The 21,512-nt window shown below is 59.1% G+C and overlaps 2 protein-coding genes across 7 annotated transcripts in view; one reads left to right on the top strand and one right to left on the bottom strand.

Annotated features, from left to right (window-relative positions):
• The first annotated feature begins 49 nt into the window (after positions 1–49).
• PLA2G4B (phospholipase A2 group IVB) lies at positions 50–10,109 on the top strand. 6 transcript variants are annotated; one of them, XM_032251232.1, is made up of 20 exons: positions 50–973; positions 2,203–2,275; positions 2,533–2,669; positions 2,784–2,915; positions 3,033–3,073; positions 3,207–3,249; positions 3,528–3,582; positions 3,853–3,983; positions 4,206–4,289; positions 4,553–4,590; positions 5,971–6,106; positions 6,732–6,868; positions 7,082–7,304; positions 7,418–7,535; positions 7,836–7,973; positions 8,141–8,245; positions 8,364–8,543; positions 8,817–8,983; positions 9,487–9,673; positions 9,756–10,109. In XM_032251232.1, exons 1-20 carry the CDS (start codon positions 965–967, stop codon positions 9,965–9,967), a joined length of 2,346 nt encoding a protein of 781 aa, XP_032107123.1. In that variant the 5' UTR covers positions 50–964; the 3' UTR covers positions 9,968–10,109. The 6 variants fall into 6 exon arrangements, with proteins under 6 accessions (XP_032107123.1, XP_032107122.1, XP_032107125.1 ...); XM_032251231.1 differs by having other exon boundaries at positions 3,853–3,989; positions 9,756–10,102; XM_032251234.1 differs by having other exon boundaries at positions 3,853–3,989; positions 9,432–9,673; positions 9,756–10,102.
• A 180-nt stretch (positions 10,110–10,289) lies between these two features.
• SPTBN5 (spectrin beta, non-erythrocytic 5) overlaps positions 10,290–21,512 on the bottom strand; it is a 46,548-nt gene continuing 35,325 nt past the window's right edge. The window contains exons 47-67 of the mRNA XM_032251240.1: positions 20,992–21,082; positions 20,690–20,836; positions 19,662–19,799; positions 19,327–19,583; positions 18,889–19,075; positions 18,403–18,615; positions 17,571–17,767; positions 17,241–17,445; positions 16,800–16,994; positions 16,036–16,191; positions 15,626–15,843; positions 15,285–15,474; positions 14,856–15,032; positions 14,667–14,771; positions 14,236–14,370; positions 13,830–13,901; positions 13,348–13,434; positions 13,095–13,186; positions 12,889–12,974; positions 11,922–12,014; positions 10,290–10,798 (exon numbers count right to left, since the gene is read on the bottom strand). Of these exons, the coding sequence (XP_032107131.1) occupies positions 10,719–10,798; positions 11,922–12,014; positions 12,889–12,974; positions 13,095–13,186; positions 13,348–13,434; positions 13,830–13,901; positions 14,236–14,370; positions 14,667–14,771; positions 14,856–15,032; positions 15,285–15,474; positions 15,626–15,843; positions 16,036–16,191; positions 16,800–16,994; positions 17,241–17,445; positions 17,571–17,767; positions 18,403–18,615; positions 18,889–19,075; positions 19,327–19,583; positions 19,662–19,799; positions 20,690–20,836; positions 20,992–21,082 (3,121 nt within the window). The 3' untranslated portion in view covers positions 10,290–10,718. The remainder of the gene's footprint in view (positions 10,799–11,921; positions 12,015–12,888; positions 12,975–13,094; positions 13,187–13,347; positions 13,435–13,829; positions 13,902–14,235; positions 14,371–14,666; positions 14,772–14,855; positions 15,033–15,284; positions 15,475–15,625; positions 15,844–16,035; positions 16,192–16,799; positions 16,995–17,240; positions 17,446–17,570; positions 17,768–18,402; positions 18,616–18,888; positions 19,076–19,326; positions 19,584–19,661; positions 19,800–20,689; positions 20,837–20,991; positions 21,083–21,512) is intronic.

Below are 21,512 nucleotides of genomic sequence, written 5' to 3'. Positions count from 1 at the left end.
TGGATCCTGGCCTGGGCCTGAAGAGCCATCAGCTGTCCAAAGCCTGCTGTCCACAACAGCCACCGCAGCCCCTCCCTTGGATAAGCAAGCAGACCTTAGTCCTGTGGCTCTCTGGCCCAGGGCTTCAAGAGCTATTCCTAGCTTTGCTCGGGTTTACTGTTCTCCCCACATTCAGGGGCAGCAGGTGGGACCTGGCGCCCTGGGGATAACCCCTGTTTTTCCCATAATAGGCACAGGCAGGATGGGGACAGAAACTCCCGCCTCTCCTGAGACTGCCCCTCTGAGGAAGGAGTTGGTGTCCACACTCTGACCCTCCCACAAACCATACCCTGGAGACAGAACTCCCGCCCAGGTGCCAACCCACAGGCCTCATCCCCAGCCATGCAGCACCCAGCTCCAGGGTGGAAGCTGCCCAGCGCCCGACTTTGAAGGGCTGTTTGATGTGACAGCCACTCCCCTGCCTGTCGTAAGGGTGCCCGGGTGCTCATCTCAGATCGGCGGAGCCCTGCAGTCAAGACTGGGCATTCCTGTCCAGCAGGCACCAGAGTTGCGAAAGGCCTGTGCCAGGACACTCCACTCTTTTCCTGGCTGCTGTTCTGGGGCTCACTCCTGATTTTCTTCTGCTTAGCTCCTGGCAGCAAGCTCTGTGGGGAGCAGCCCTCCCCTACAGCAGGGCTGGGATTTCAGAGCTGGGCGTTCAGGGCAGGGTTGGGCAGGCCCAGGTGGTGATGGCTGGCAAGTGCCACACAGGTGTCAGAAGCTCGAGTACAGATTTAGGGTGCCTCACTTCCTGGACAGGTGACAGATCAGGAGTGGGTGTAGAGCTTGGGTGGAGCAGAGGCGGGGGGTGGGAGGGACTTGGGACCAGTTGGGACATCACATCCCTGGCTCTGGGTTAGAAAGCTGACAGTCCTTGATCCTGTGGCTGCTACCGCATCATTCCTGCTTCTGAGGACTCAGACTCATGGCTCTGGTAAGGCCTGCAGGGCACTGGGCTCTTACTCTGACCCCTGGTCTCTCCCTGGGGCCTGGTTAATGTGTTTCTTATGGGAGCTGTGGTCTTCAGGTGTAGGGAGGGGAGTTTGTGGGCCACAAGACCAGAGCAGTGGACAGAAGCTGGGAGGAGGCAGCCTGGGGATGATGGATCCATCTTGAGTTTTCTCTGCTGTGGGAACGGCCTCCCAGCAGAGGTCCGTGGCACCATGGATTTGGGCCCTGGAAACTCAGAGGCTCCCACCTGCCATCCTGAGGCCCTGGAAGGAAGTGGCTGCTCTGTGCTCCTCTGACTCAGTTGCCTGGAATGTGGGGGGCCCTGGGCTGACCCTGCTAGATGAGGCTCTCTAGCACTGCCCCAGACCTGGTTGCTCCCTGGGCTTGACCCATTAGGGCCCTTGTGGAGGCAGGCAGAAGGCGGAGAGGAAGAGTTGGCACAGGATTCCCTGGTCCTGGCCCACCTGCCAGGCTGCATTCCCAAAACCAGGGGGATGGGTTGGGAGGGAGCTACCGGGGTAACATCTGCAGCCTGACCTGGCAGGACCTGGAGGGTGTGACAGCCTGTACAGGGTCTGAGCTAGAAGCCACTGCCCCTGCCCAGGAGAGAGCCCTCGAGTTTCCAGGGTTCACTTCTGAGTGGGGTGGAGGGAGGGTAAGAGAGCAGCTCCGCTGGGGGCCCAAAGCCCTGACATTCCACTTCCCCTCCCGCCATAGTTTATGTCCCCTGCCACCCAAGACCGGCCTGGAAGCTGCTTAGCTGGGTTATAGGCTGGGGATGTGGGGTGGAGAGCCTAAAGGGAACTGCCTGAGGAAGTGGAAGCAGGTCTGGATAGGGCATAATCTGGAGTTTGCCTGCCTGGGCTCCAATCCCTATTCGGGACGTCAGGCAAGTGACTGCTTCCCCGTGCTTCAGTTCCCTTGTGGAGTGGGTCATCATAATAGTAGCAGCGCATAGGGTGGTTGTGTAATGGATGAGTTAATGTATGCAAAGCCCTTGGCCCAGAGCCGGTGCAGAGCACTGTGTAAGTGCTGGCAGGCATCATGATGGAGATGTCATGTCTCTTCTTGTCGATTGAGGAGTCTGATGGGGTGGAGGACAGGCCTGGGGTTCAGGATTAGGCCTTGAAGGACTGCCCCAGCCTCCCTTGCAGTCCTGCCACCCTTGGCTTCATCAGCCTGTAGCCAGTCTCCCCTCTCCTGCCTCTGCAGGCAGAGGTGTCCAGGACCTGCCTGTTCACGGTTCGTGTCCTGCAGGCCCATCGCCTGCCCTCGAAGGACCTAGGTGAGTGTACACCTGAGGAGGAGGGTGCTGTGGCTGGATCCGGGGGCGGTGGAGAGGTGGTGCGCAGGGCCTAGAGGAGGGGCCTGAGAGGAGCTTCTGGGTGGAAGGTGGTAGCTGGGGCTCTGCCTCTGCTCCCCCTTCCCCTCCTCCTCAGTCCTACCCCACATGGGGCTCTAGGTGATGGAAGGAAGGGGTCTGGGCAGCTGGCTGGGAAGGGCTCTTGGCCACCAGTGGGCACTTGTTCCTCCTTCCCGCAGTGACCCCCTCTGATTGCTACGTGACTCTCTGGCTGCCCACAGCCTGCAGCCACAGGCTGCAGACACGCACAGTCAAGAACAGCAGCAGCCCCATCTGGAACCAGAGCTTTCACTTCCGGATCCACCGGCAGCTCAAGGTGGGCCCGTTGTCAGCGCCGGCTCTACCCACATCCCCACCAGCCGTTGCCGCTGCCCTGCTCACCTTCCCATCCCCTCCCTCCAGCAGCCCTGTCACTCTGTTCCCTTTCCAGAATGTCGTGGAACTGAAAGTCTTTGACCAGGACCTGGTGACTGGAGATGACCCTATACTGTCAGTGCTGTTTGATGCAGGGACTCTGCGGGCTGGGGAGTTCCGGTGCGAGAGCTTCTCACTGAGCCCTCAGGCAAGGCAGAAGGTTGAAATCTCCACGTGCCCTTGCACACACCCATGTGTCTCCCACTCTCTCACATACACGCATTTCTTCTGACCCTGTCTAACTTGGTTCTGGTTCTCTTCTCAGGGCGAGGGGCGCCTAGAAGTTGAATTTCGCTTGCAGAGCCTGTGAGTTGGGGACCTGGGGCAGTTTGGGTGGGAGTGCCTCGTGGGAAAGGCAGCGCTGGTGCCTAGGGTACGCCCACGCCTCTGGGGTGAGAACCTGGACTCCTGTTAAGGGAGGTCTGGGGGCTTTTTCCAGGGCTGACTGTGCCGAGCAGCTTGTCAGCAATGTCATCCTGGTGGTGAGTGTGATTGGTGCTCTCGGAGGTGGTCTGGGGTCCCGGGAATCCTTCATGCCAGTGGCTCGAGTTTATGCCTGGGCCTGAAGCTCAGGCGTCACCACTGCCTGAGTCTGGGGACCTGGGATTTCAGTTCGTTAAGGGAGTACAATCTCAAGCAAATGCTTGGTGACTTGGCCCAGGTAATGAACTGCAGACCAGCAGGAGCCAGGGTCCCAGGCGGGTTGGGGTCCCTGAATGGGGGTGGTGTTAGTATCTGAGAGGTTTTCTTCATACCTCAGGCCCGGGAGCTCTCCTGCTTGCACGTTCAACTGGAGGAGACAGGAGACCAGAAGCGTGAGTCCCCGGCCCACTGGGACAGTGTCCAGCTCTGAGCCCTTGTTTTTCTCCTTTAAGGGTTGGCCAATTCAATGTGGGACTCACTGGGGCTTGAGCTTCCCCTTAGGCCTTCTCAGGGGGACTGTGGTGGGGGCTCCATCTTCCAGCCCTGGCCTGGCCAGACCATTTCAGCAGGGAGAGGGAGGTGCCCTCCAGGCCTCCCAGCAAGATGGGCTCTGTGGACAGAGACACCGTTCCCAGCCTCTCTGCACTGGTCCCTGTTTCCAGGCTCAGAGCGCAGAGTTCAGCTTGTGGTTCCTGGGTCCTTCGAGGGTCTGCAGGAGGCCTCTGTGGGCACTGGCAGCTTCCACTTCCACTGCCCAGCCTGCTGGGAGCAGGAGCTGAGGCTTCACCTGCAGGTAGATGTGGGGCCCCCAGAACTTCCTCCTTCCCTCACCTCCTCCCAGCCTGACTTCTGCCCCATGTGGCAGAGTAGGCACCCTGGAAGCGCATGTGGGCCGATGCTGGCCTTCCTTTCCCATCCTTCCCATTCCTCTGTGGCTGCCAGCGGGAGTTGGTGAGGTCCTTGCTAGGAGCAGAAGCATAAAGATTCTTAGATCTCTGTCCTTTGTCCCCTGCAGGATGCTCCCGAGGAGCAGCTGAAGGTGCCACTGAGTGCCCTGCCCTCTGGCCAACTGGTGAGGCTTCTCTTCCCCACATCCCAGGTACTGGCCTCCCAGAGGAGGAAGCAGGGCACCTGGGCTGGGCCCCAGGCCACGAAGGGATGGGCCTGTTTCTCGCTTCTCTCCACAGGTCATGCCCTGAGCAGGTGCTGGGGCCAGGCTCTTGGGGGAGTGTCCTCTGAGCACCCCTGCTTCAGGCCTGGCCTGCGGCGAGGGTTGGGGCAGTGCACATGGGGTCAGGGTAAGAGAATCAGAGTTGGGTGGAGGTGGCTGACCTTTGTGACTGGGGCCTTCATGGTTTTCAGGAGCCCCTGATGAGAGTGGAACTGAAAAAAGAAGAAGGGTGAGTGGTGTGGCTGGGGACTGGGCAAGGCTCTGGGGAGCGGGGCTGGGGCAGGCCTGGAGGAGTGAGGGGGAGAAACAGCCGACCCTCATCCTCGTGCTCTCTGAAGGGGCTCAGGCCAGTGCTCGGTGGGGGGCACAAAGTACCAGGAGGAGCCTATGGTTGGAGGGGTGAGTGATCAGCCCAGTGCCAGGCACCCAGGGAGTGCTTGATAAATGTTTGGCTGGAAAATGCAGGGAGATGTGGATGGAAAATGGTAACATGGCTGGAGGCACAGAGAGAGCAGGAAAAGCAAGGGAGAAAAGAGGGGAAATTGTGGCCTTTTGGGTGGAAGGTGTTATGCCTGGACCTTAAATGATCTTCATGGAGTCGCCGCCCACCCTGGCCCTCCGTCTTGGGAGAGTGGCTTCCCACCTTGCAGAGATGGGATTGTTGGTCCTTCTTTTCTCCCCCTCCCCTGTATTTTTTTTTTTTTTTTTTTTGAGACAGAGTCTCTATTACCCAGGATGGAGTGCAGTGGCATGATCTTGTCTTACTGCAGCCTCTGCCTCCCTCCCGGGTTCAAGCAATTCTCCTGCCTCAGCTGGGACTACAGGCATGCGCCACCATGGCTAATTTTTATATTTTTAGTAGAGATAAGGATCCCCCATGTTGGCTAGGCTGGTCTTGAACTCCTGCCCTCAAGTTATATGCCTGCCTTAGTTTCCCAAAGTGCTGCACCTGGCCTCCACTCTCTTTGTAGTCATTTTTTTTTTTTTGAGTCAGAGTCTCACACTATTGCCCAGGCTAGAGTGCAACGGCGTGATCTTGGCTCACTGCAACCTCTGACTCCTGGGTTCAATCGATTCTCCTGGGTCAGCCTCCTGAGTAGCTGGGATTATAGGCGCCCCCGCACACCACCATGGCTTGCTAATTTTTTTGTATTTTTAGTAGAGATGGGGTTTCACTGTGTTGGCGAGGCTGGTCTTGAACACCTGACCTCGTGATCTGCCTGCCTCTGCCTCTCAAAGTGCTGGGATTACAGGCATGAGACACCGTGCCTGGCCTGTCGTCATTTTTGAGCTCCATGGGTGAGGGACAGAACCCCAAACTTGGAGGGGGAATCCACTGTATGGGTCCTGTGTGAGGGCCTGTCTGCCCTGGGGACCCCAAGCAGGCTCTTTCGGCTGTGGCATTCCATGTCCTGCCGGTCTGTTTTGCTGCATTCCAAAGTGTGTCCACATGTGGACATACTCTCCCCAGGTGTCACACTTGAGTCTTGTGACACAGGAGTGTTAGGGAGAGGAGAGAAGGCAGTGGACGTTGCAGTGAGGCCGACCTAGCTTCCTAGTCTCTGGGGAAGGCTGCGTGCTGTCTCAGGGTCTCTTCCTTCCCCCACAGACCGAAGGAGCTGGCTGTGCGACTGGGCTTTGTGCCCTGTGCAGAAGAGCAGGCCTTCCTGAGCATGAGGAAGCAGGTGGTGGCCGCAGCCCTGAAGCAGGCCCTGCAGCTGGACGGAGACCTGCAGGAGGACGAGGTTTAGGGGTTGGGCTGGGTGGGGTGTCCCCTGGGCTTGCTTGGGCCTGGCACCTGGTGCTTAACCCTGGAGCTGCCTGTCCCTGCCCTGCTTCCGCTCGTCTGGCATTAGCAGGGACTTGGTACAGACAGTGGTGCTTGCAGTGCCTAGAGCTCGCACAGGAGCTGCCTTGTAGGGCTGGCTTTCCTGCCCTTTCTTGGTTGTCATCCTAGCCCAGGCTTTAAGAATGGTTCTGTTCTGAGGAGTGAGACAAATAATGGGTATGAGGCCTGCTGGTCCAGGTGGTTCATATTAGCCTGAGCCCTCTCCTGGGGGAGTGACGGCAATTTGGGAGAATTTTGAGGTGGCCCCTGGGACTTCCAGAAAGTGAGCATCAGACTCGGGGTAAGGAGATGAGGCTCAGAACTTGCCTGGGCCATTATTCCTGGAGCTGTTAGAACTGGATGCTCACGAGGCTGTTTCTGATCCCATTGTTGGGATGGTTGACCCAGAGCTGGTCCCAAGACATGATCAGGTCTTAGCTGTGGGGTGAGATGGGGGCCATGTGACCTGCTACCTCCTCTTCCTGTGGCTTGGCCTTCCCCATCCCTAGGGCCTCTCCAAGCCTGCCTGTCTTCTTTTCCAGATCCCAGTGGTAGCTGTTATGGCCACTGGTGGTGGGATCCGGGCAATGACTTCTCTGTATGGGCAGCTGGCCGCCCTGAAGGAGCTGGGCCTCTTGGATTGCGTCTCCTACATCACCGGGGCCTCAGGCTCCACCTGGTGAGCTGGGAGCAGGAGGATGCTGGAGTCTGTGTGGCAGTGGGTGCTGGGGACAGGGTCCTTCTAGGCCTGTGAGTAAACTAGAAGGGCTGGGAGAATGCTTGAGGGGACCCTGGGAGGGTCTCTGCTAGGCTGTTGTCATAGGAAGCCTGGGGCACATGAGGTCTAGATGGGGTCCTTTAATGACAGGCCTCTGGCTGTGGCTTTTCCCAGGGCCTTGGCCAACCTCTATGAGGACCCAGAGTGGTCTCAGAAGGACCTGGCACGGCCCACTGAGTTGCTGAAGACCCAGGTGACCAAGAGCAAGCTGGGAGTGCTGGCCCCTAGCCAGCTGCAGCGGTACCGGCAGGAGCTGGCGGAGCGTGCCCGCCTGGGCTACCCGAGCTGCTTCACCAACCTGTGGGCCCTCATCAACGAGGCGCTGCTGCACGATGAGGTGTGGGTCTGTGGCTTGGGGGCAGAGCCAGGGCACGGCGCTGGACAGCAGCATGGGAAAGGCCCCAGGCACCGAGGCAGCTAAGGGTTGAGGTTCCACTTATCTTTCCCCAGCCCCATGACTGCAAGCTTTCAGATCAGCGAGAGGCCTTGAGTCACGGCCAGAACCCTCTGCCCATCTACTGTGCCCTCAACACCAAGGGGCAGAGCCTGACCACTTTTGAATTTGGAGGTGAGTGGCCCACGCGCTGAGACCTGTGCCCTCGTGGTTGGTGGAGCAAGGGGAGATGGGGCCTGTGTGCAGAAGTGGATGTCACATCCACCTCTCTTAGGCCAGGTCCCATGCTTTCTGGAGACTGGTACCCTACCAGGGTCCCTGAGGCATTTGGGAAGGAGGCAAGGGCCATAGGTGCTATGCTCAAAGGCCAAGCCACAAGGCCTGGGCCTCCTGGTCCTCGGCAAAGCCCTGGGTTGGGGTGCGGGTGCCTGAGCACTCTGGACCATGAGGCTGAGGGGTGGCCTCTCCTCACAGAATGGTGTGAGTTTACCCCCTACGAGGTTGGCCTCCCCAAGTACGGGGCCTTCATCCCCTCTGAGCTCTTTGGCTCTGAGTTCTTCATGGGGCAGCTGATGAAGAGGCTCCCTGAGTCCCGCATCTGCTTCTTAGAAGGTGAGGGGTGTTGGGCAGGCTGGAGAAGCTGGGTGGTGCAGGGCAGATGAGCCCTGGGTGAGAGGGTGGCCTTCAGTCAGGAGTTTCCTGGACCAGGCCTGGCCGTGGGGAAGAGTGGGGTTGGGATGGGACTGCGGAGCTCTCTTCCCTCACAGCCACTCCTTCAGGTATCTGGAGCAACCTGTATGCAGCCAACCTCCAGGACAGCTTATACTGGGCCTCCGAGCCCAGCCAGTTCTGGGACCGTTGGGCCAGGAACCAGGACAGCCTGGGTAGGTGCTCAGGTGATTTCATCAGGGTACCCAAGGGCAGCCAGCAGGGGCCGCATCAGGGGGCGGGGGGGCTCTCCCCTCCTCCCCCTCCAGGGTCACCACTCTCTTGCCTGTGTAGACAAGGAGCAGGTCCCCCTTCTGAAGGTAGAAGCACCACCCTCAACAGCCGGCAGGATAGCTGAGTTTTTTGCTGACCTCCTGACGCGGCGCCCGCTGGCCCAGGCCACACATAATTTCCTGCATGGCTTCCATTTCCACCAAGACTACTTTCAGCATCCTCACTTCTCCACCTGGAAAGGTACCTGCTTCTCTCCAAAGTCTTCCTGTGGCCATCTGAGCCTCGAGTCGTCAGTCCAGACCCCCCTTACAGTCCATGCCCATCTTCGCCCTTTGAGCTCGATTCCCTAAACTACTTGGAGCAGGGGCTCTTTTTCTCCTTGTCTTCGGGACCCAGGGCCTACCTGCAAGGCTGTGGGGGTGTTGGTTCAGCAGTAGAGCAGAGTATCTTGTACCAGCTGGAGTTTGGTGCCCTTGGCGTCTGTGACAATTGCTCCTCTCCCCAACCTTCCAGCCACCACTCTGGATGGGCTCCCCAACCAGCTGACACCCACGGAGCCCCACCTGTGCCTGCTGGATGTCGGCTACCTCATCAACACCAGCTGCCCGCCCCTCCTGCAGCCCACTCGCGATGTGGACCTCATCCTGTCATTGGACTACAACCTGCACGGAGCCTTCCAGGTTAGGGAGGTTGTGGGTGGCCCCAGACTCCACCCATCCTCTTGGCTCCTCCCCCATGGAGAACGGCTTTGGAGTCTAGTGTCTGGTCCAGCTTCCTTTAGGAGCTGTGACAGTAACTGCATGTGATTGATTGGGACACTGGAATCTGTTAATTTGCCACTAGAGGAGCTCATTCTGTTCTGGAAGCTGGTGAGGTTTTCCTGGTATCTTGGATCTGGCTCCCCCGTCCCTGACCTGCAAGGTGCCTCTGGGCCCACCTGCAAGTCTGCTTTGCCTCCCAGTGTCAGAACTGGAGTGCTGGGGGCAACCTTGCTCAGTCTTGCCACTGAAGCCTGTCAGTCAGGTGTGGAGCATTTTCTCCAAAGCCTGGCATTGTAGGCCCCACTGGAGAGTAGGACCTGGCATTCGAGCCCCAGGTCCCGTGCGTCTCATGTTCAGTCAGCCCCAGCTTCAAGGACACCAGGGGACCTGTTCCGCTGACAGCCCTTCTGCCTGCCCTGCAGCAGCTGCAGCTCCTGGACCGGTTCTGCCAGAAGCAGGGGATCCCGTTCCCGCCCATCACTCCCAGCCCAGAAGAGCAGCTGCGGCCTCGGGAGTGCCATGCCTTCTCCGACCCCACCAACCCCGGAGCCCCTGCTGTGCTGCACTTTCCTCTGGTCAGCGACTCCTTCCGGGAGTACTCGGCCCCTGGTGAGCCTCTATGCACCTCCCCCTCCTGCTGTCCCACTTCTACGACAGCGTGTTCCCCTGCCAGGCTGCACTCTCTCCACAGGGGTCCGGCGGACACCCGAGGAGGCAGCCTCGGGTGAGGTGAACCTGTCTCCATCAGATTCTCCCTACCACTACACAAAGGTGACCTACAGCCAGCAGGACGTGGATAAACTGCTGCGCCTGACACATTACAATGTCTGCAACAACCAGGAGCAGCTGCTGGAGGCCCTGCGCCAGGCCGTGCAGCGGAGGCGGCAGCGCAGGCCCCAGTGATGGCTGGGGCCCTGCCCCCAACCCTGCCAACTTTCAGGCTCATTTATTCCCTGTCCGCTCAGTTGCAGGTGGGGACCATCTTTGCCCAGTGCACCAGAGCATCTAAGGATAGGGCTCCAGGTGCAGTGGGGCTTGGACTCCCAGAGCGTTGTAGTGGGAGAAGGAGGCTGAGCCCAGAGCAGTGCTGACTGTATTTACTTCTTTGAGCATCTATGAGTCAGTTGTTTGGGGGTAATCACCTGTGTCTGCTTTCCCTTCCGCGTTCCTTTTAGTTGTACAAAGTGGGATGGAGCACTTTATACGTTATAGACACATACAAATGTGAGGCGCTATCTGAGATCATCTGTTAATACTGCTGAGAAGGGCTATGTCATTCTAGGCTCTTGGTTATACAGAGCAAGGGCTGTGTATCAGAACAAAACATCTCCCCAGGTACCTTACAGAGCTTGTTCAGCAGCGTGGGCTTCCTCCGAAGAGCTGGTTCTCTGCATAGGTCGCCCTGCCAAGCAGGGAGGAGGCCCCTTGGGCCTGGGGTCTCTGCTGTGGTAGCCCTGGCCTTCCCCAGCTGCTCTGCCGTAAGATGTCTCCTCTTCACCCAGACAGGGACAGCAGGGCAAAGCCAGGCAGTGGCTGTTTCCTGCCACATGGTGGGACCCATTTTGAAGGAAGGACCTGTCTACTCCAGAAGCTTGTCCTGGGAACGTGGGTTGAAGCAGCTAGGGGAAGGAGCCCTTGTGCCTGTAGCCGAGTCTCATTCTGGTTCCCTCGACGTGTCCTCACTTTTGGCCTTGAGGTTTGATGTTGCAGTGGGGTTCCCGTCAGTGATCAAACCTGTTAGGAAAACAGAATGAATGTAGTAGGGCCTGGCCACCCCAAAATCTCCGAATACCAGTGCCCCTGCCCTTTCCTGGACCAGCCAGTCTCCTAGAGTAAGTGTGGGGGTGGATTCCAGAGCTGACAGGTGCTGCAGCAATGACGTGGGGTGAGGAGGAGGGAATTGCCTCTATTCACAACCCAACTCCACATCTCTCGGCTCCAGCTCTGCCCTGTGCTAGACAGCAGAAGAAATAGCTGTCTGGGTAGCCTCAGGAGCTGCTGAGTCCAGGACAAGGCCTGGCTGTCAGCAACACATCTGAATCATAGTGTGCCCCGCAGGACTGGGAGAAAGGTACACTGGGGACCACAGCGGTGGCTGCCACACCTCCAGACACATGGCTGTGTGTGCAGGTGCACATGATATCGAGGCTCAGCCTGGCGTGGGACCCATGCATGTAGGATGTTCCTGTCGCCAGTCCCTCCCCTCTGCTTTCATCTAACCCCAGGTGTCCCCTCCTCCTGGAAAGCCTGAAGCCCTTTCTGGTTTGGAGTTGGGAAGGAGATGTAGGTGAGGGGGTTGAGCATCTGCAAGGAGGAACGGACAAGCCAGGTAACAGCCTCCTGCCCATTCCTGCGCCTTCACCTCTCCTCCATGGCCTGCAGTGGGACATGCTCACCCCGGGCCCCCTCCAGTGCTGTGCACTGGGGATGGGGGTAAGCAGGGAAGGATTGGTAGAAAACGGGTTGGAGCAAGGATGGGGCAAAGTTTGGCTATCCTGCCAATGTACCGTGCCATGGAGAGGAAGGAATCGGAATCAAACCCAGGCAGCACCAGGCGAGGGAAACTGAGCTGCCCCTCATGCAAGCGGCCAAGCAGGAAGGGCATGCCCAGACAGCTGGCTACAGGGTCTCTGCACTGTGGAGGGTGTGGAAGTCTATAGGTAAATCTGGGCCTTGTGGCCTGGATTCCTCCCTCACAGCTGAGAGTGGGCAGAGGCAGCTGAGGATCTCCCATAGCATTTCCCCACAGCCCAAGAGAATAAGTCTGAATTGTGGAACCTCAGGCTGCAGATGGCAGTGCCTGGCAGCCACTGAAGCCCAGGGCTTCCCACCCTGCTCCCTGCCCTAGGTGTCCCACCTGTGTCGACTTCTAGGTTGGGCATCCTCTCCGCCGCACACTCATTTGAAGAGCTGACAGGTTTGGCTTTGAGTTCCAGGCTCAGACTCTGGGCTGCAGAGCGAGGGAATAACCACTGTTAGCCTGGCCCCGACCCAAGCCATCTGCAACCACCCAGTCTGGCCGCTCCTTTCTCCAGCTTCTGGGGGTTCACCATGGCCTTGGGCAGCCTGGCAATGCCAGGCCCTTCCCAGGTGGGGATGCAGGGTGGGCTGAGCACTCATGGGCAGGTTTCCCCCCCATGCTTCCTGCCTCTGAGAAAACTCCATGCAGGTGAGCTAAGAAAGGCTGAGCCTTTCTTAGGAGATGGGGGATTCTGAAACTTGGAACAACTCAAGATCCTTTGGGCTTCTGGGAAAACAGACTTGGGAGGAGTGTTCAGGGGAACCAGAGACAGCGCTAGGATCCCAAACATTCCCTGAACACACTGTGTCCACACAGCCTCCGCAGAGCACACCAGCCACAAAATAAAGGGGTGTAAGGGATTGTCTCCTTTATATTCCTTGGAGTGGAACCGGGCTTGTTCACTATCTGCAAAACAACTCGAGGGTGGGGCCAGTCCAAGCTGCCTGAGGACTAGAAGGCTACAGAAGCCACCAGAGCAGACAGGACAGAGCCTGGAAGAAGACAGTGTCCATGAGGATCCTGGCAGGAAGGGCTTGGGGCAGCCTCAGAACGGCAGACACCAAAAGGCAAAACAGGACCAGGATACAGCTGGGGGTCAAAACTATCCCCATATCCGGTGCTAATTAGCTGTGTGGTCTTGGGCAAGTCACTTAACCTCTCTGGGACTGAAGTTCTCTGAGAAAAGACAGTAAATCCCACTTCTGAGGAGTTAGAGATGTTCGCTGTGGAACCTCCCAAGGATGCATAAACCACCAGGGGCTTGGAGGCAGCCACCCTCCCCGCATCCTTCCCGGAAGCCTACCTGCAGCCCTGGCCAGGGCTCGCCACCAGCTCTCAGCCTGCTCTTCCGACGGTGCCGCAAACAGGATCTCTGCCCCACTGGTCAGCCTGGCACCCACACAGCCACAGGTCAAACTCCACTGTCCCTTTGGGGACCCCTGCACCTCCAGCCCGTGCTGCGCCAGGTGGCTGGTGGGCGCCATGCCCGAGTCCACTATCTCCCCTCACCTTAAGGAGAAAGTGTGTTTCCTGCCATGGTGGCCCTGCAGCCTCTCACACTGGGCTCCTGTGAGGTCAAGGAGGACCATGGAAGCCACTTTCTGAGGAGAGATGAGAGACAGGGTCACTGCAGCCTCCTCAGCTTTTCCCCGTGGGGCCCCTTCCATCCTGTGTGCCCTCTGCCTTGTCTCCCAGCACGCTGCTGTCTGCATCTCCGCCCCCCCCACACACACGCGCGCATGCGCGCGCACGCCCCCGGTACCTCTGCTGCCATTCTCTCATCCACGGACAGGCTCAGGGAGCTGCTGTACAAGGCCCCACGGCAGCTGTCCCAGGAGCTGGAGCTGGGCTACGGAGAGGAGGCAGAAAGGCCGCATGAGCCACGCGCAGAAGGGAAGCCAGAGCTAGGGCCTGTCCATGCCTCACCGTGTGTAGAGCCTCCCCAGAAATTCACGGGGTTGGACCAAAGTCCCGAGGGGAAGGGGAAGCCATGGAGGGGCTCTGACAGGGCAAACAGCAGAAGGGGAAGAGCCAGCGGGTAGGAAGAATCCCCCCACCTCTGGGGTGGGGGCAGAGGCGGGGAAGGGCCCCAAGGAGCCAAACTGCCCTGAGAACATGGTTGGGGGGCAGCATCTGCCCAGATCCACAGTGTGAGGGCACCAGGCGCAGATGGCTCCTCCCAGTCCCTCCATGTTCTGCAAAGGTGGGGGGCGCTGCCTAGAGAAGGAATCTCTTGCCACTTACCTGCTTCCCGCCAGGCAGCAGCTGCTGCTTGAACTCCAAAGACCCCTCCATGGTGGGAGTACCCTCTGCATTCTGAAAATACAAGATGGGGCCCTGAAATGTCAGGACCAGCACCTTCAGGAAGGCGGGCAAGGCATCCACTGCTCCCTGCCCTCTTTATTCTTCCCATCCAAGTACTGGCCAGGCCCGACCTTTAGCTTCTGAAATGAGACAAGATTGGGTGCTGATCTCGGTCAGGGTGGTTCAGCCATAGACAGCCCTCTATTCCTAACGACCTTCAGCTCCTGTGCCCATGGCTCCCAGCACTGGCTCCAGGGTGTAGGCCCTCACCCCAACGGCCGCACCCCCAGTATACACTCCAGGGAGACCATGGTGGGGGAGCCTGCAGCCCCATAGGGACACCTACCTGTGGACCCCTTGTCTCAGCCAGCTGTGCTCCTGGCCCCTGGTGTCCAGAGGTCCTCCACTGAAAGGATGTCAGTGAGCTGCCAGTTCTCCCGGGTTTCAGCTCCTGCAGTGGCAGCAGCAGCTCCTGTTCCATCTTGGGGAGACGGGCAAGGTGAGTCAGGTCAGGGAGATGGGCCATGCCTCGGGCTCATGTCCACCTCTCCCTCTCCATCCCTCCCGCTCCGAGGCCTGCCTCTCCCTCGTTAGCTTTCAGCCTCGACTCGGGAGGCTCCCTTCGCACCAAGCCTACTGTGATGCTGCTCCTACCACTGCCGCTGGCCCAGAAAAGGATTGGGCAAGGCAGGGCAGTGGCCCGGGAGACCGTGACTCGCAAACTGAGAGGGACTGCTCCCCCACCAGCCCTCAGCGCCTGGCCGAGGCACTCCTCACCTCTGTTTTCTTCTGCATTTGGGCAAACTTCTCTTCCTGGGCTGCCAGCAGCTTTTCTAACTCCTGGTGTCTGTGCAGCAGCAACTCCACATCTGACACTGATTGCTGGGGAGAAGCACGTTCGGGTGAGGCCCAGCTCTGGGGGTCCTGGAGCCTGGTGGCCAGCTAAGGGGCAGCACCCCCACTCACCCCATAGTCGGGCTCCAGCAGGAGGCCTTCCCGGGAGGCCAGCCAGGCCTCAGCCTGCTCCAGCTCCTGCCTAAGCTTCTGTAGGCCCCAGCTCTTGGCACAGCATTGCCGGCGCAGGGCCCAGGCCTCCTGCAGCTCCTGCAGCCGACCTTCCAGCTCCTGCAGACACTCTGTCACCTGGCGGGGAAGGGCTGCTGTGGGTGAGAGCTTGGGTAGAGCTCCCACTTTGGGATGGGCTGGAGAGCCAAGGGTTAATGGAAGTACAGAGGGAAGGCTGTGAGACCTGCACCTGCCCCTTGCCAGCTTCTCTCCCTGCCCATGCACAGCCCTCCCGCCCTGCTGGTTTCCACACTTGTGAGGGGCTCTAAGGCCTTGGGCAATCAGGCTGCATCCCCGGCCCAACCCCAGGCCCACCCTCTGTGTTCACACCTCCAGAGACATGAAGTGGCTGTCATCTACCAGCTGCTGTCCTTCCTGCCACAGGTCCTGGGCTTGAAGGCAGCACTCCCTGATTTCTTGCCCCAGCTCCTCATGCTGCTCAAGGAGCTGCTCAGCCCCTGCCACATCCTCAGCTAGCTCCTCGGAGGATGCCAGCTCCTGCCTCTCCTGTGCCCGTGCTCTGTGGGGCAGGGAAGGGAGCCGTTGTCAGGGCTGGCTGAGGAGCAAGGGCAGGGCAAGAGCAAAGGAGGGAGGGTCCAGCTCTCCAAAGAAGCAGGATACCCCCACCTCTCAGGGCAGAGGTGAGACAGCAGCTAAGGAAGGACACCTACAGCAGTTCCCGGCAGCGCCCGAGGAAGGCATGGCCCCATGCAGCCTGTGCCAGCCACCGGCCTCTCTCCTGGGCCTTCAGCTGCAGGGTGGCCCAGGCCTCCTGCACCTTAGCCAGCCGCTCGGCCAGGCCCCCCTGAGCCGCAGGATGTAGCTGGCCCAGTCGGCCGGCCTCCATGTGCACCCGTGCCACTTCCTTCTCCATAGCTGCCAGCTCTCTCTGCAACCAGAGCACGAGATCAGGCCTCAGTCTCCCCACTCAGCCAATGACGCTCCCCATTCGGGAGCACCCAGGCCTGAAGAGCTACCTCCACTCTGCTACACAACCTGGGCCAAGTCCCAGGGCCCCTTGGGGAAGGGATCTGGGTGTCTGGAGAGTAGGCTGGCACGGCTGCGGTGAGAGGGCCCTCACCTCCAGGCGCCTGTGCTGCTGCTGCAGGGTCTGCACAGATGAGTGGCTGTGGCCTCCATCCTCCGCCGTCATCAGGGCTGTCTTCTCCCGCATCCTTCCTTGCAGCTCAGCCACTGCCTGCTCAAAGGTGTAGACCTCATGGGCTGCAGCCAGGTTCTGGGAGAGGACAAAGGACCTGCTCAGGGCTGCGCTCTGCTCCCAAGACTCCTTTCTCCCTGGAGACAGGGCCTCCTGGGTCATCTCCTTTTGAATAAGGAGGACAGTGGGGCCTGTTGTGCCCCTAGGCACAGAAACCATCCTCCACATTGCGGCCCTCGGGGAATGTGATGCCGGCTGAGTGGCAGGCCGGGGTCAGGAAGGCCAGAGAAGAGAGGGCCTCACGTGCCTCTCAGGGAAAGGCAGACGTGAAGTGTTGGGTCCACATGAGGGAGCAGGCCAGTTCTCAGGGGTCTGGCTGGCCCCAGCAGTACCACCCGCAGGACCTCACAGGGCTGGGAGACAGGGTCTGTCAGGGGCACAGGAGGCTGCGCTGCTGTGATAGAGCCTCAACTGCAGCCAAGTCCTGGAAGAAAGCTGAGCCGGGGAGGGAGGGGAGCATCCACTGGGGCCAATGCGTGTGGCTGCCCAGAGGAGACCAGCAGGGTGTGTGTCTTGTTGGAACTAAAGCCTGTGGTAGGGAGGGCTCAGAGGGACTCAGATACCGGGGAGACATGCTTTTTTGAAGACTCAGACCCCTTGGCTTGGCCCCGCCTGTGGTCACGCACCTCTGTGCGGGCTTGTATTGCCTTGTCCAGCCTCTCCCAAGCGGCCTCAATACGGCTCCTCTGGGCTTGGATGTGGGGATAACTCCTGGGTGAGCCCCGCTCCAGGGTGCCTGCCAGCTTCCTCAGGGCCTGCACCTTGGCCTGGCCCAAGCTCTGAACTTCCTTTCTGAAAGCATCAAACTGCTCTTCCAGCACCTGCAAAGGTGTGAGGCCCGGCAGGGTCACCGGAGATGGTATCATGAGCTCTCAAAGCTCATGAAGAGCTCAGCAGATTCTCATGGCTCTGAAATCCTTCAGCCCCGGTTCTGGAACCGTCAGGATCCTCCTGGGACACCCTCTCCAAGCTCCTTTCTGCTCACTCCCCAGCAACCCGTCCATCCTGACTCAGACCTTCCTCAGCCTCCACCCACTCCCCGCAAGGTATGCTCAGGAGTCACTCACTGTGACGCCCTCCAGGTCCTGCCCGTAGTCCTGGGACTTGGCAGTGGCCGCCTTGGTGGTCAGCCAGGCATGGAGGAGCAGAGTCTCTCGCTCCAGCTGGTGGAGCTGCAGCTGCTCCTGCAGGCCGTGCCCCCTGCCCTCCGCCCTCCGCAGCAGCTCTGCATGGGCCTCCCGTACCGCCTGCAGCTGGGCTAGCACCTTGGGGCTGCAGGAATAAAGTGCAGCCTGGACTGGAGCCCTTCCTCTCTAGCCTCCCAGAGGGGCAGCCTCCTGCCGCCTCTGTAGGGGGCTTCCCTCTGCTCCTCCCCGGCTGGGGTGGCTCCTGCCCACCTTTCTGGGTTCTTCCTGCTCTCGAGGTCTGCCGCTGTCTGCTGCAACCTCTCGATGCGTGGGCTGAACGCTTCCAGGTCTCTCTTGGTGGCATCTAGTCGCCGCAGTAGGGCCTGGGTGGCCTCAGCACTGTGGCCCATGTCCTCGCTGTCCAGGACATGGCCCCGCTCGGCCAGCCAGGATCCTGCCTCCAGGAGCTGGGGTGACAGAGTGGAGATCTGTTTTCCCTGGGCACCCTCCAGGGCTCAGGATTTACAGCTGGATTCTCAACCTGGCTACACATGGCAATCACCTGGGAGCTTTACTCCCTTGGCCTGGACTCTGCCCCTCAACTATCACATCTGGTCTGGAATGCAGCCAGAGTGGCAGTGTTTGGTAAAGGGTCCACGTGATTTTTTTTTCCATGCAAAATAGATACTTTTTTCCCGATTCATAGGCATAGATTTTGTTTTTGTCAATAAAATTAAACCAAGTTTTAGCAAATATTCCTTGCAGTGTTTCTCCCTTTGAATTATTAGCCTATTTATTTCCGTTTTTCTTCCTTCACAATTACATTCACCATTCTGAAGTCATTGAGGTATAATGGTCCAGGGAAGGTTCCAGATGATTCCCATGTAAAGCCCTGGTTGAGAACCACTGGTCTAGAGAGAAGAAAAACAAAAGCCAACCCAGCCAGTGGCCAGTTTCTGGGAAACAGGTGGAAGGAAGCCTTTGGGGGCAGGAGACCACTGAGCAGAGGAGACGAAGATGCCCAGGCCCGGAGCCCCTGGAGTTACCTTCTGGCCGCACTTGCCCTGGAGTTCCTGGCCCAGCGGCTCATCACTCCCCTCACCTCAGTCAGAAACTGCTGGGCCTCCTGAGCCTCCTGCAGCAAAAGCCGCCTCCGCACCGCCTCTGCCTGCAGGCAGCCCACGGCCTTCTCCAGCTGCTGCACGCGGGCGGCCACCTCATGGGCGGCAAAATGCCCAGCCTGTACCAGCTTGTGCCCAGTGCCCAGCACCACCCGGGTCAGAGCCTCATGGCTGCTCATCTCTCTCTCCAGGTTCTGTGGGGTAGGAGGGAGAGGATGGGGATGCTGCTGATGCTTGGTGGACTCCCACAGTTGTGCTTGAGACTTCATGGGACCCCACTAACTTGCCCCCCCACCGAGGAGTTCCCTGTCCCCATGACCCCCAAAGAATCTCTGGTACGCCAAAAGCCCCACAGCCAGAGAGTTCCTGGCTAGGCCACAGGGGGCGCCATTTCCTTGGTTGAGGAGCCCCACTTGCATCCAGGCGAGGCCCTGCCCTCCCCTCCCCACATCCTGGGTGGGCCTCACCTGGTGCTGCTCCTGCAGCTGCCGCACAGCACTCAGACTCTGGCCATAGTCCTGGGCAGTGGCCAGAGGCAGCTTCTCCTGCACCCAGGCCATTTCCTCATCGGCGTCCCTGAAGAACTGCAAGAGGAGGCTCCGGGCCTCCAGGGCTGTCCTGCGCTCCTGCAGGAGCTCCCACAGGCTCTTGACCCTACAGAGGTGGAGAGTAGAGAGTAGAGGGTGGAGGGTGGAGGGTGGAGGTGGGGCGGAGTGTGAAGGGCGGGACCCAGGGAGGCAGGGACCATGGGTGTCAGTATTTAGGGCGACCTGGAGACACAGATCACCCAGCTGTGCCCATCATCATTAGCAAGGGGAAGAAGTGACAAGACATCACTTAAGGGGCAGGGGTGGGGTACCTCCAGGAAGGCAGGGAGGAGAAGCTGAGGGCACAGGCCAATCTACCTCCGGAGCAGCTGCCAGGCCTGCTCTTCCACATCCTGGGCAAGCCAGTGGCCTTCCCTCACCAAGGCCTGGGCCTGGCCCAGCAGCGCCTCAGCCTGCCTGGCCTTCTTATCCATGGCTGCCTCCAGCTCCACCTGTGCGCCCAGGAGCTCGCCCACCCCAGGCAAGGCCTGGCCCCCAATGGGGACTCGCAGCTCAACCTCGATGGGCTCCAGCCAGCTCGACAGTTCCTTCATGCTCCGCCGCAGACGCTGGGCCTAGGGTAGACAGTGAGGTGGGCAGGAGGGGAGAGGCCCGGAGCCCAGCCAGCTACCCGGTGACCCGCGCAACCTCACCTCGCAGGCCTTTTGAAGCTTAGCTTCCTTTTTCTGGAAGTTGGCTTGCAGCTCACCCCAGAGCGCTCCCAGCTCCTGCAATCGCTCCTGAATGGCCTCTGAGGCTGGGGGGCCCACCTGCAGCAGCCTCTGTCCCTCCTACAGCCACAACATGAAACACACCTTATAGACTCAGGACTGCTGGCACCAGGGTACTGTGTGGACTGTGACCACCAGCACTGCAGCTGCAGAGTACTTGCAAACCAGCTGCATGTTCTTGGGCGAGTTTCTTTACCTCTCTAAACCTCATTTTCCTCATCCATATTATAGAGAAAATAATGGTTATTTTGTTTAAATGAGATAAGCCATATAAAATACTTAGCAGGGTGATTTACATAGAGGGAGCCAGCCTGGGGTCAGGACCTGCCCTTGCAGATGGAAAAGGGAGTGTTTAAAGAGGTGCCATGCCAGCCCTTGGTGAGGGAAGGCCCTCAAGCCTGTAATCCCAGCACTGAGGGAGGCTGAGGCAGGTGGATCACCTGAGCTCAGGAGTTTGACACCGGCCTAGGCAACATGGTGAAACCCTGTCTCTACCAAAAATACAAAAAAGTAGCGGGACATAGCACACGGGCTGGTGATCCCAGCTACTGGGGAGGCTGAGCTGGAAAGATCACTTGAGCCTGGGAGGTGGAGGTTGCAGTGAGCCGAGATCTCGTCACTACACTCCAGCCTGGGTGACAGAGGGAGACCCTGCCTCCAAAAAAGTGGCTATGTTTTGACTCCACCCACAGGACTGCTGGCTATGTCTTGATCACATCAAAATATTATTTTCAAAATTACTGAAAAGGTTTATTTTTGGAGACAGTTCCCTGGGGAAGCAAGTGCTTCTCACTGCTCTTCCATCTAACACAAGCGCTTAGCCAGGTGCCTGCACACAAAAAGTGCTGGATAACACTGGCCACTGTCACTGCAGTTCGGCCCAGCTCTGGGGCACCGACCTGTGCTCTGCCTGGAATGCTGCCCCATGGCCTCCCCCGACAGGGCCTCACCCGCTGCAGCTCCTGCTGTTGGTGCATGCTCACGTCCAGCTCGGCCTGGAAATTCTGCTGCTTCCGCAACTGCACCGGCAGTGTGGCTGGGTCCAGCAAACCCTCCTCCAGGGCCACCAGGTTCTTCTCCCTCAGCCACGCAGCTGCCTGGGCACATGGGGACGACAGGCCTGATGTCCATGGCTCCCCCATCCCCTGACCTCTGGGATGCTCCAGAGAAAGGGTAGCCTTTTCCTGGGGCGACTCCTTCTTCCCAACCCCACCAAGTGCTGCGACCACCTCCGTCTCCTGGTGAGGCTAACCTGCTGGGAGTCCTGCAGGAAGGCCTGCAGCTGCTGGAGCTCCTCCAGGCGGTGGCAGCGGGTCCTGACTTGCCTGAAGAGCGCTTCCTTCCTGTCAGAAAGAGAGGCTTGTGGACCTGGGGCCACCCCCAGGGCCCACTGGGATACACGGAACACATATGCATCTGTATGCCTGTCCAGCCTAGGTTTCCTTGGGTATATTTGGAGTCTGGAGTTTCCTTTGGAATAAAGATACATTGCACTCCCTATCTGTATCTGTTATGGGCTGGATTCTGTACCCCCAATTTTTTTTTAGGCAGTGTCTCTCTCTGTTGCCCAGGCTAGAATGAAGTGGTGCCATCTTGGCTCACTGCAATCTCCACCTCCTGGGTTCAAGTGATTCTCTTCTCCTGCCTCAGCCTCCCGAGTAGCTGGGACTACAGATACCTGGCACCAGGCCTGGCTAAACTTTGTACTTTCAGTAGAGGTGAGGTTTCCCCATGTTGGCTAGGCTGGTCTCGAACTCCTCACTTAAAATGATC

The sequence above is a fragment of the Sapajus apella genome, unplaced genomic scaffold (assembly GCF_009761245.1).
Source record: "Sapajus apella isolate SASKATOON/1434 unplaced genomic scaffold, GSC_monkey_1.0 scaffold74, whole genome shotgun sequence".
Taxonomy (NCBI): domain Eukaryota; kingdom Metazoa; phylum Chordata; class Mammalia; order Primates; family Cebidae; genus Sapajus; species Sapajus apella.
Note: the sequence above shows the minus strand (reverse complement) of the source record. Positions and strands in the feature narration are given on the sequence as shown.

Bases quoted from the DNA above. Each gene is read 5' to 3' on its own strand.
- PLA2G4B (XM_032251229.1), top strand. The intron at 3,583-3,852 runs GTGAGTCCCCGG...CCCTGTTTCCAG, and splicing joins GGAGACAGGAGACCAGAAGC to GCTCAGAGCGCAGAGTTCAG. The intron at 7,536-7,835 runs GTGAGTGGCCCA...CTCTCCTCACAG, and splicing joins GACCACTTTTGAATTTGGAG to AATGGTGTGAGTTTACCCCC.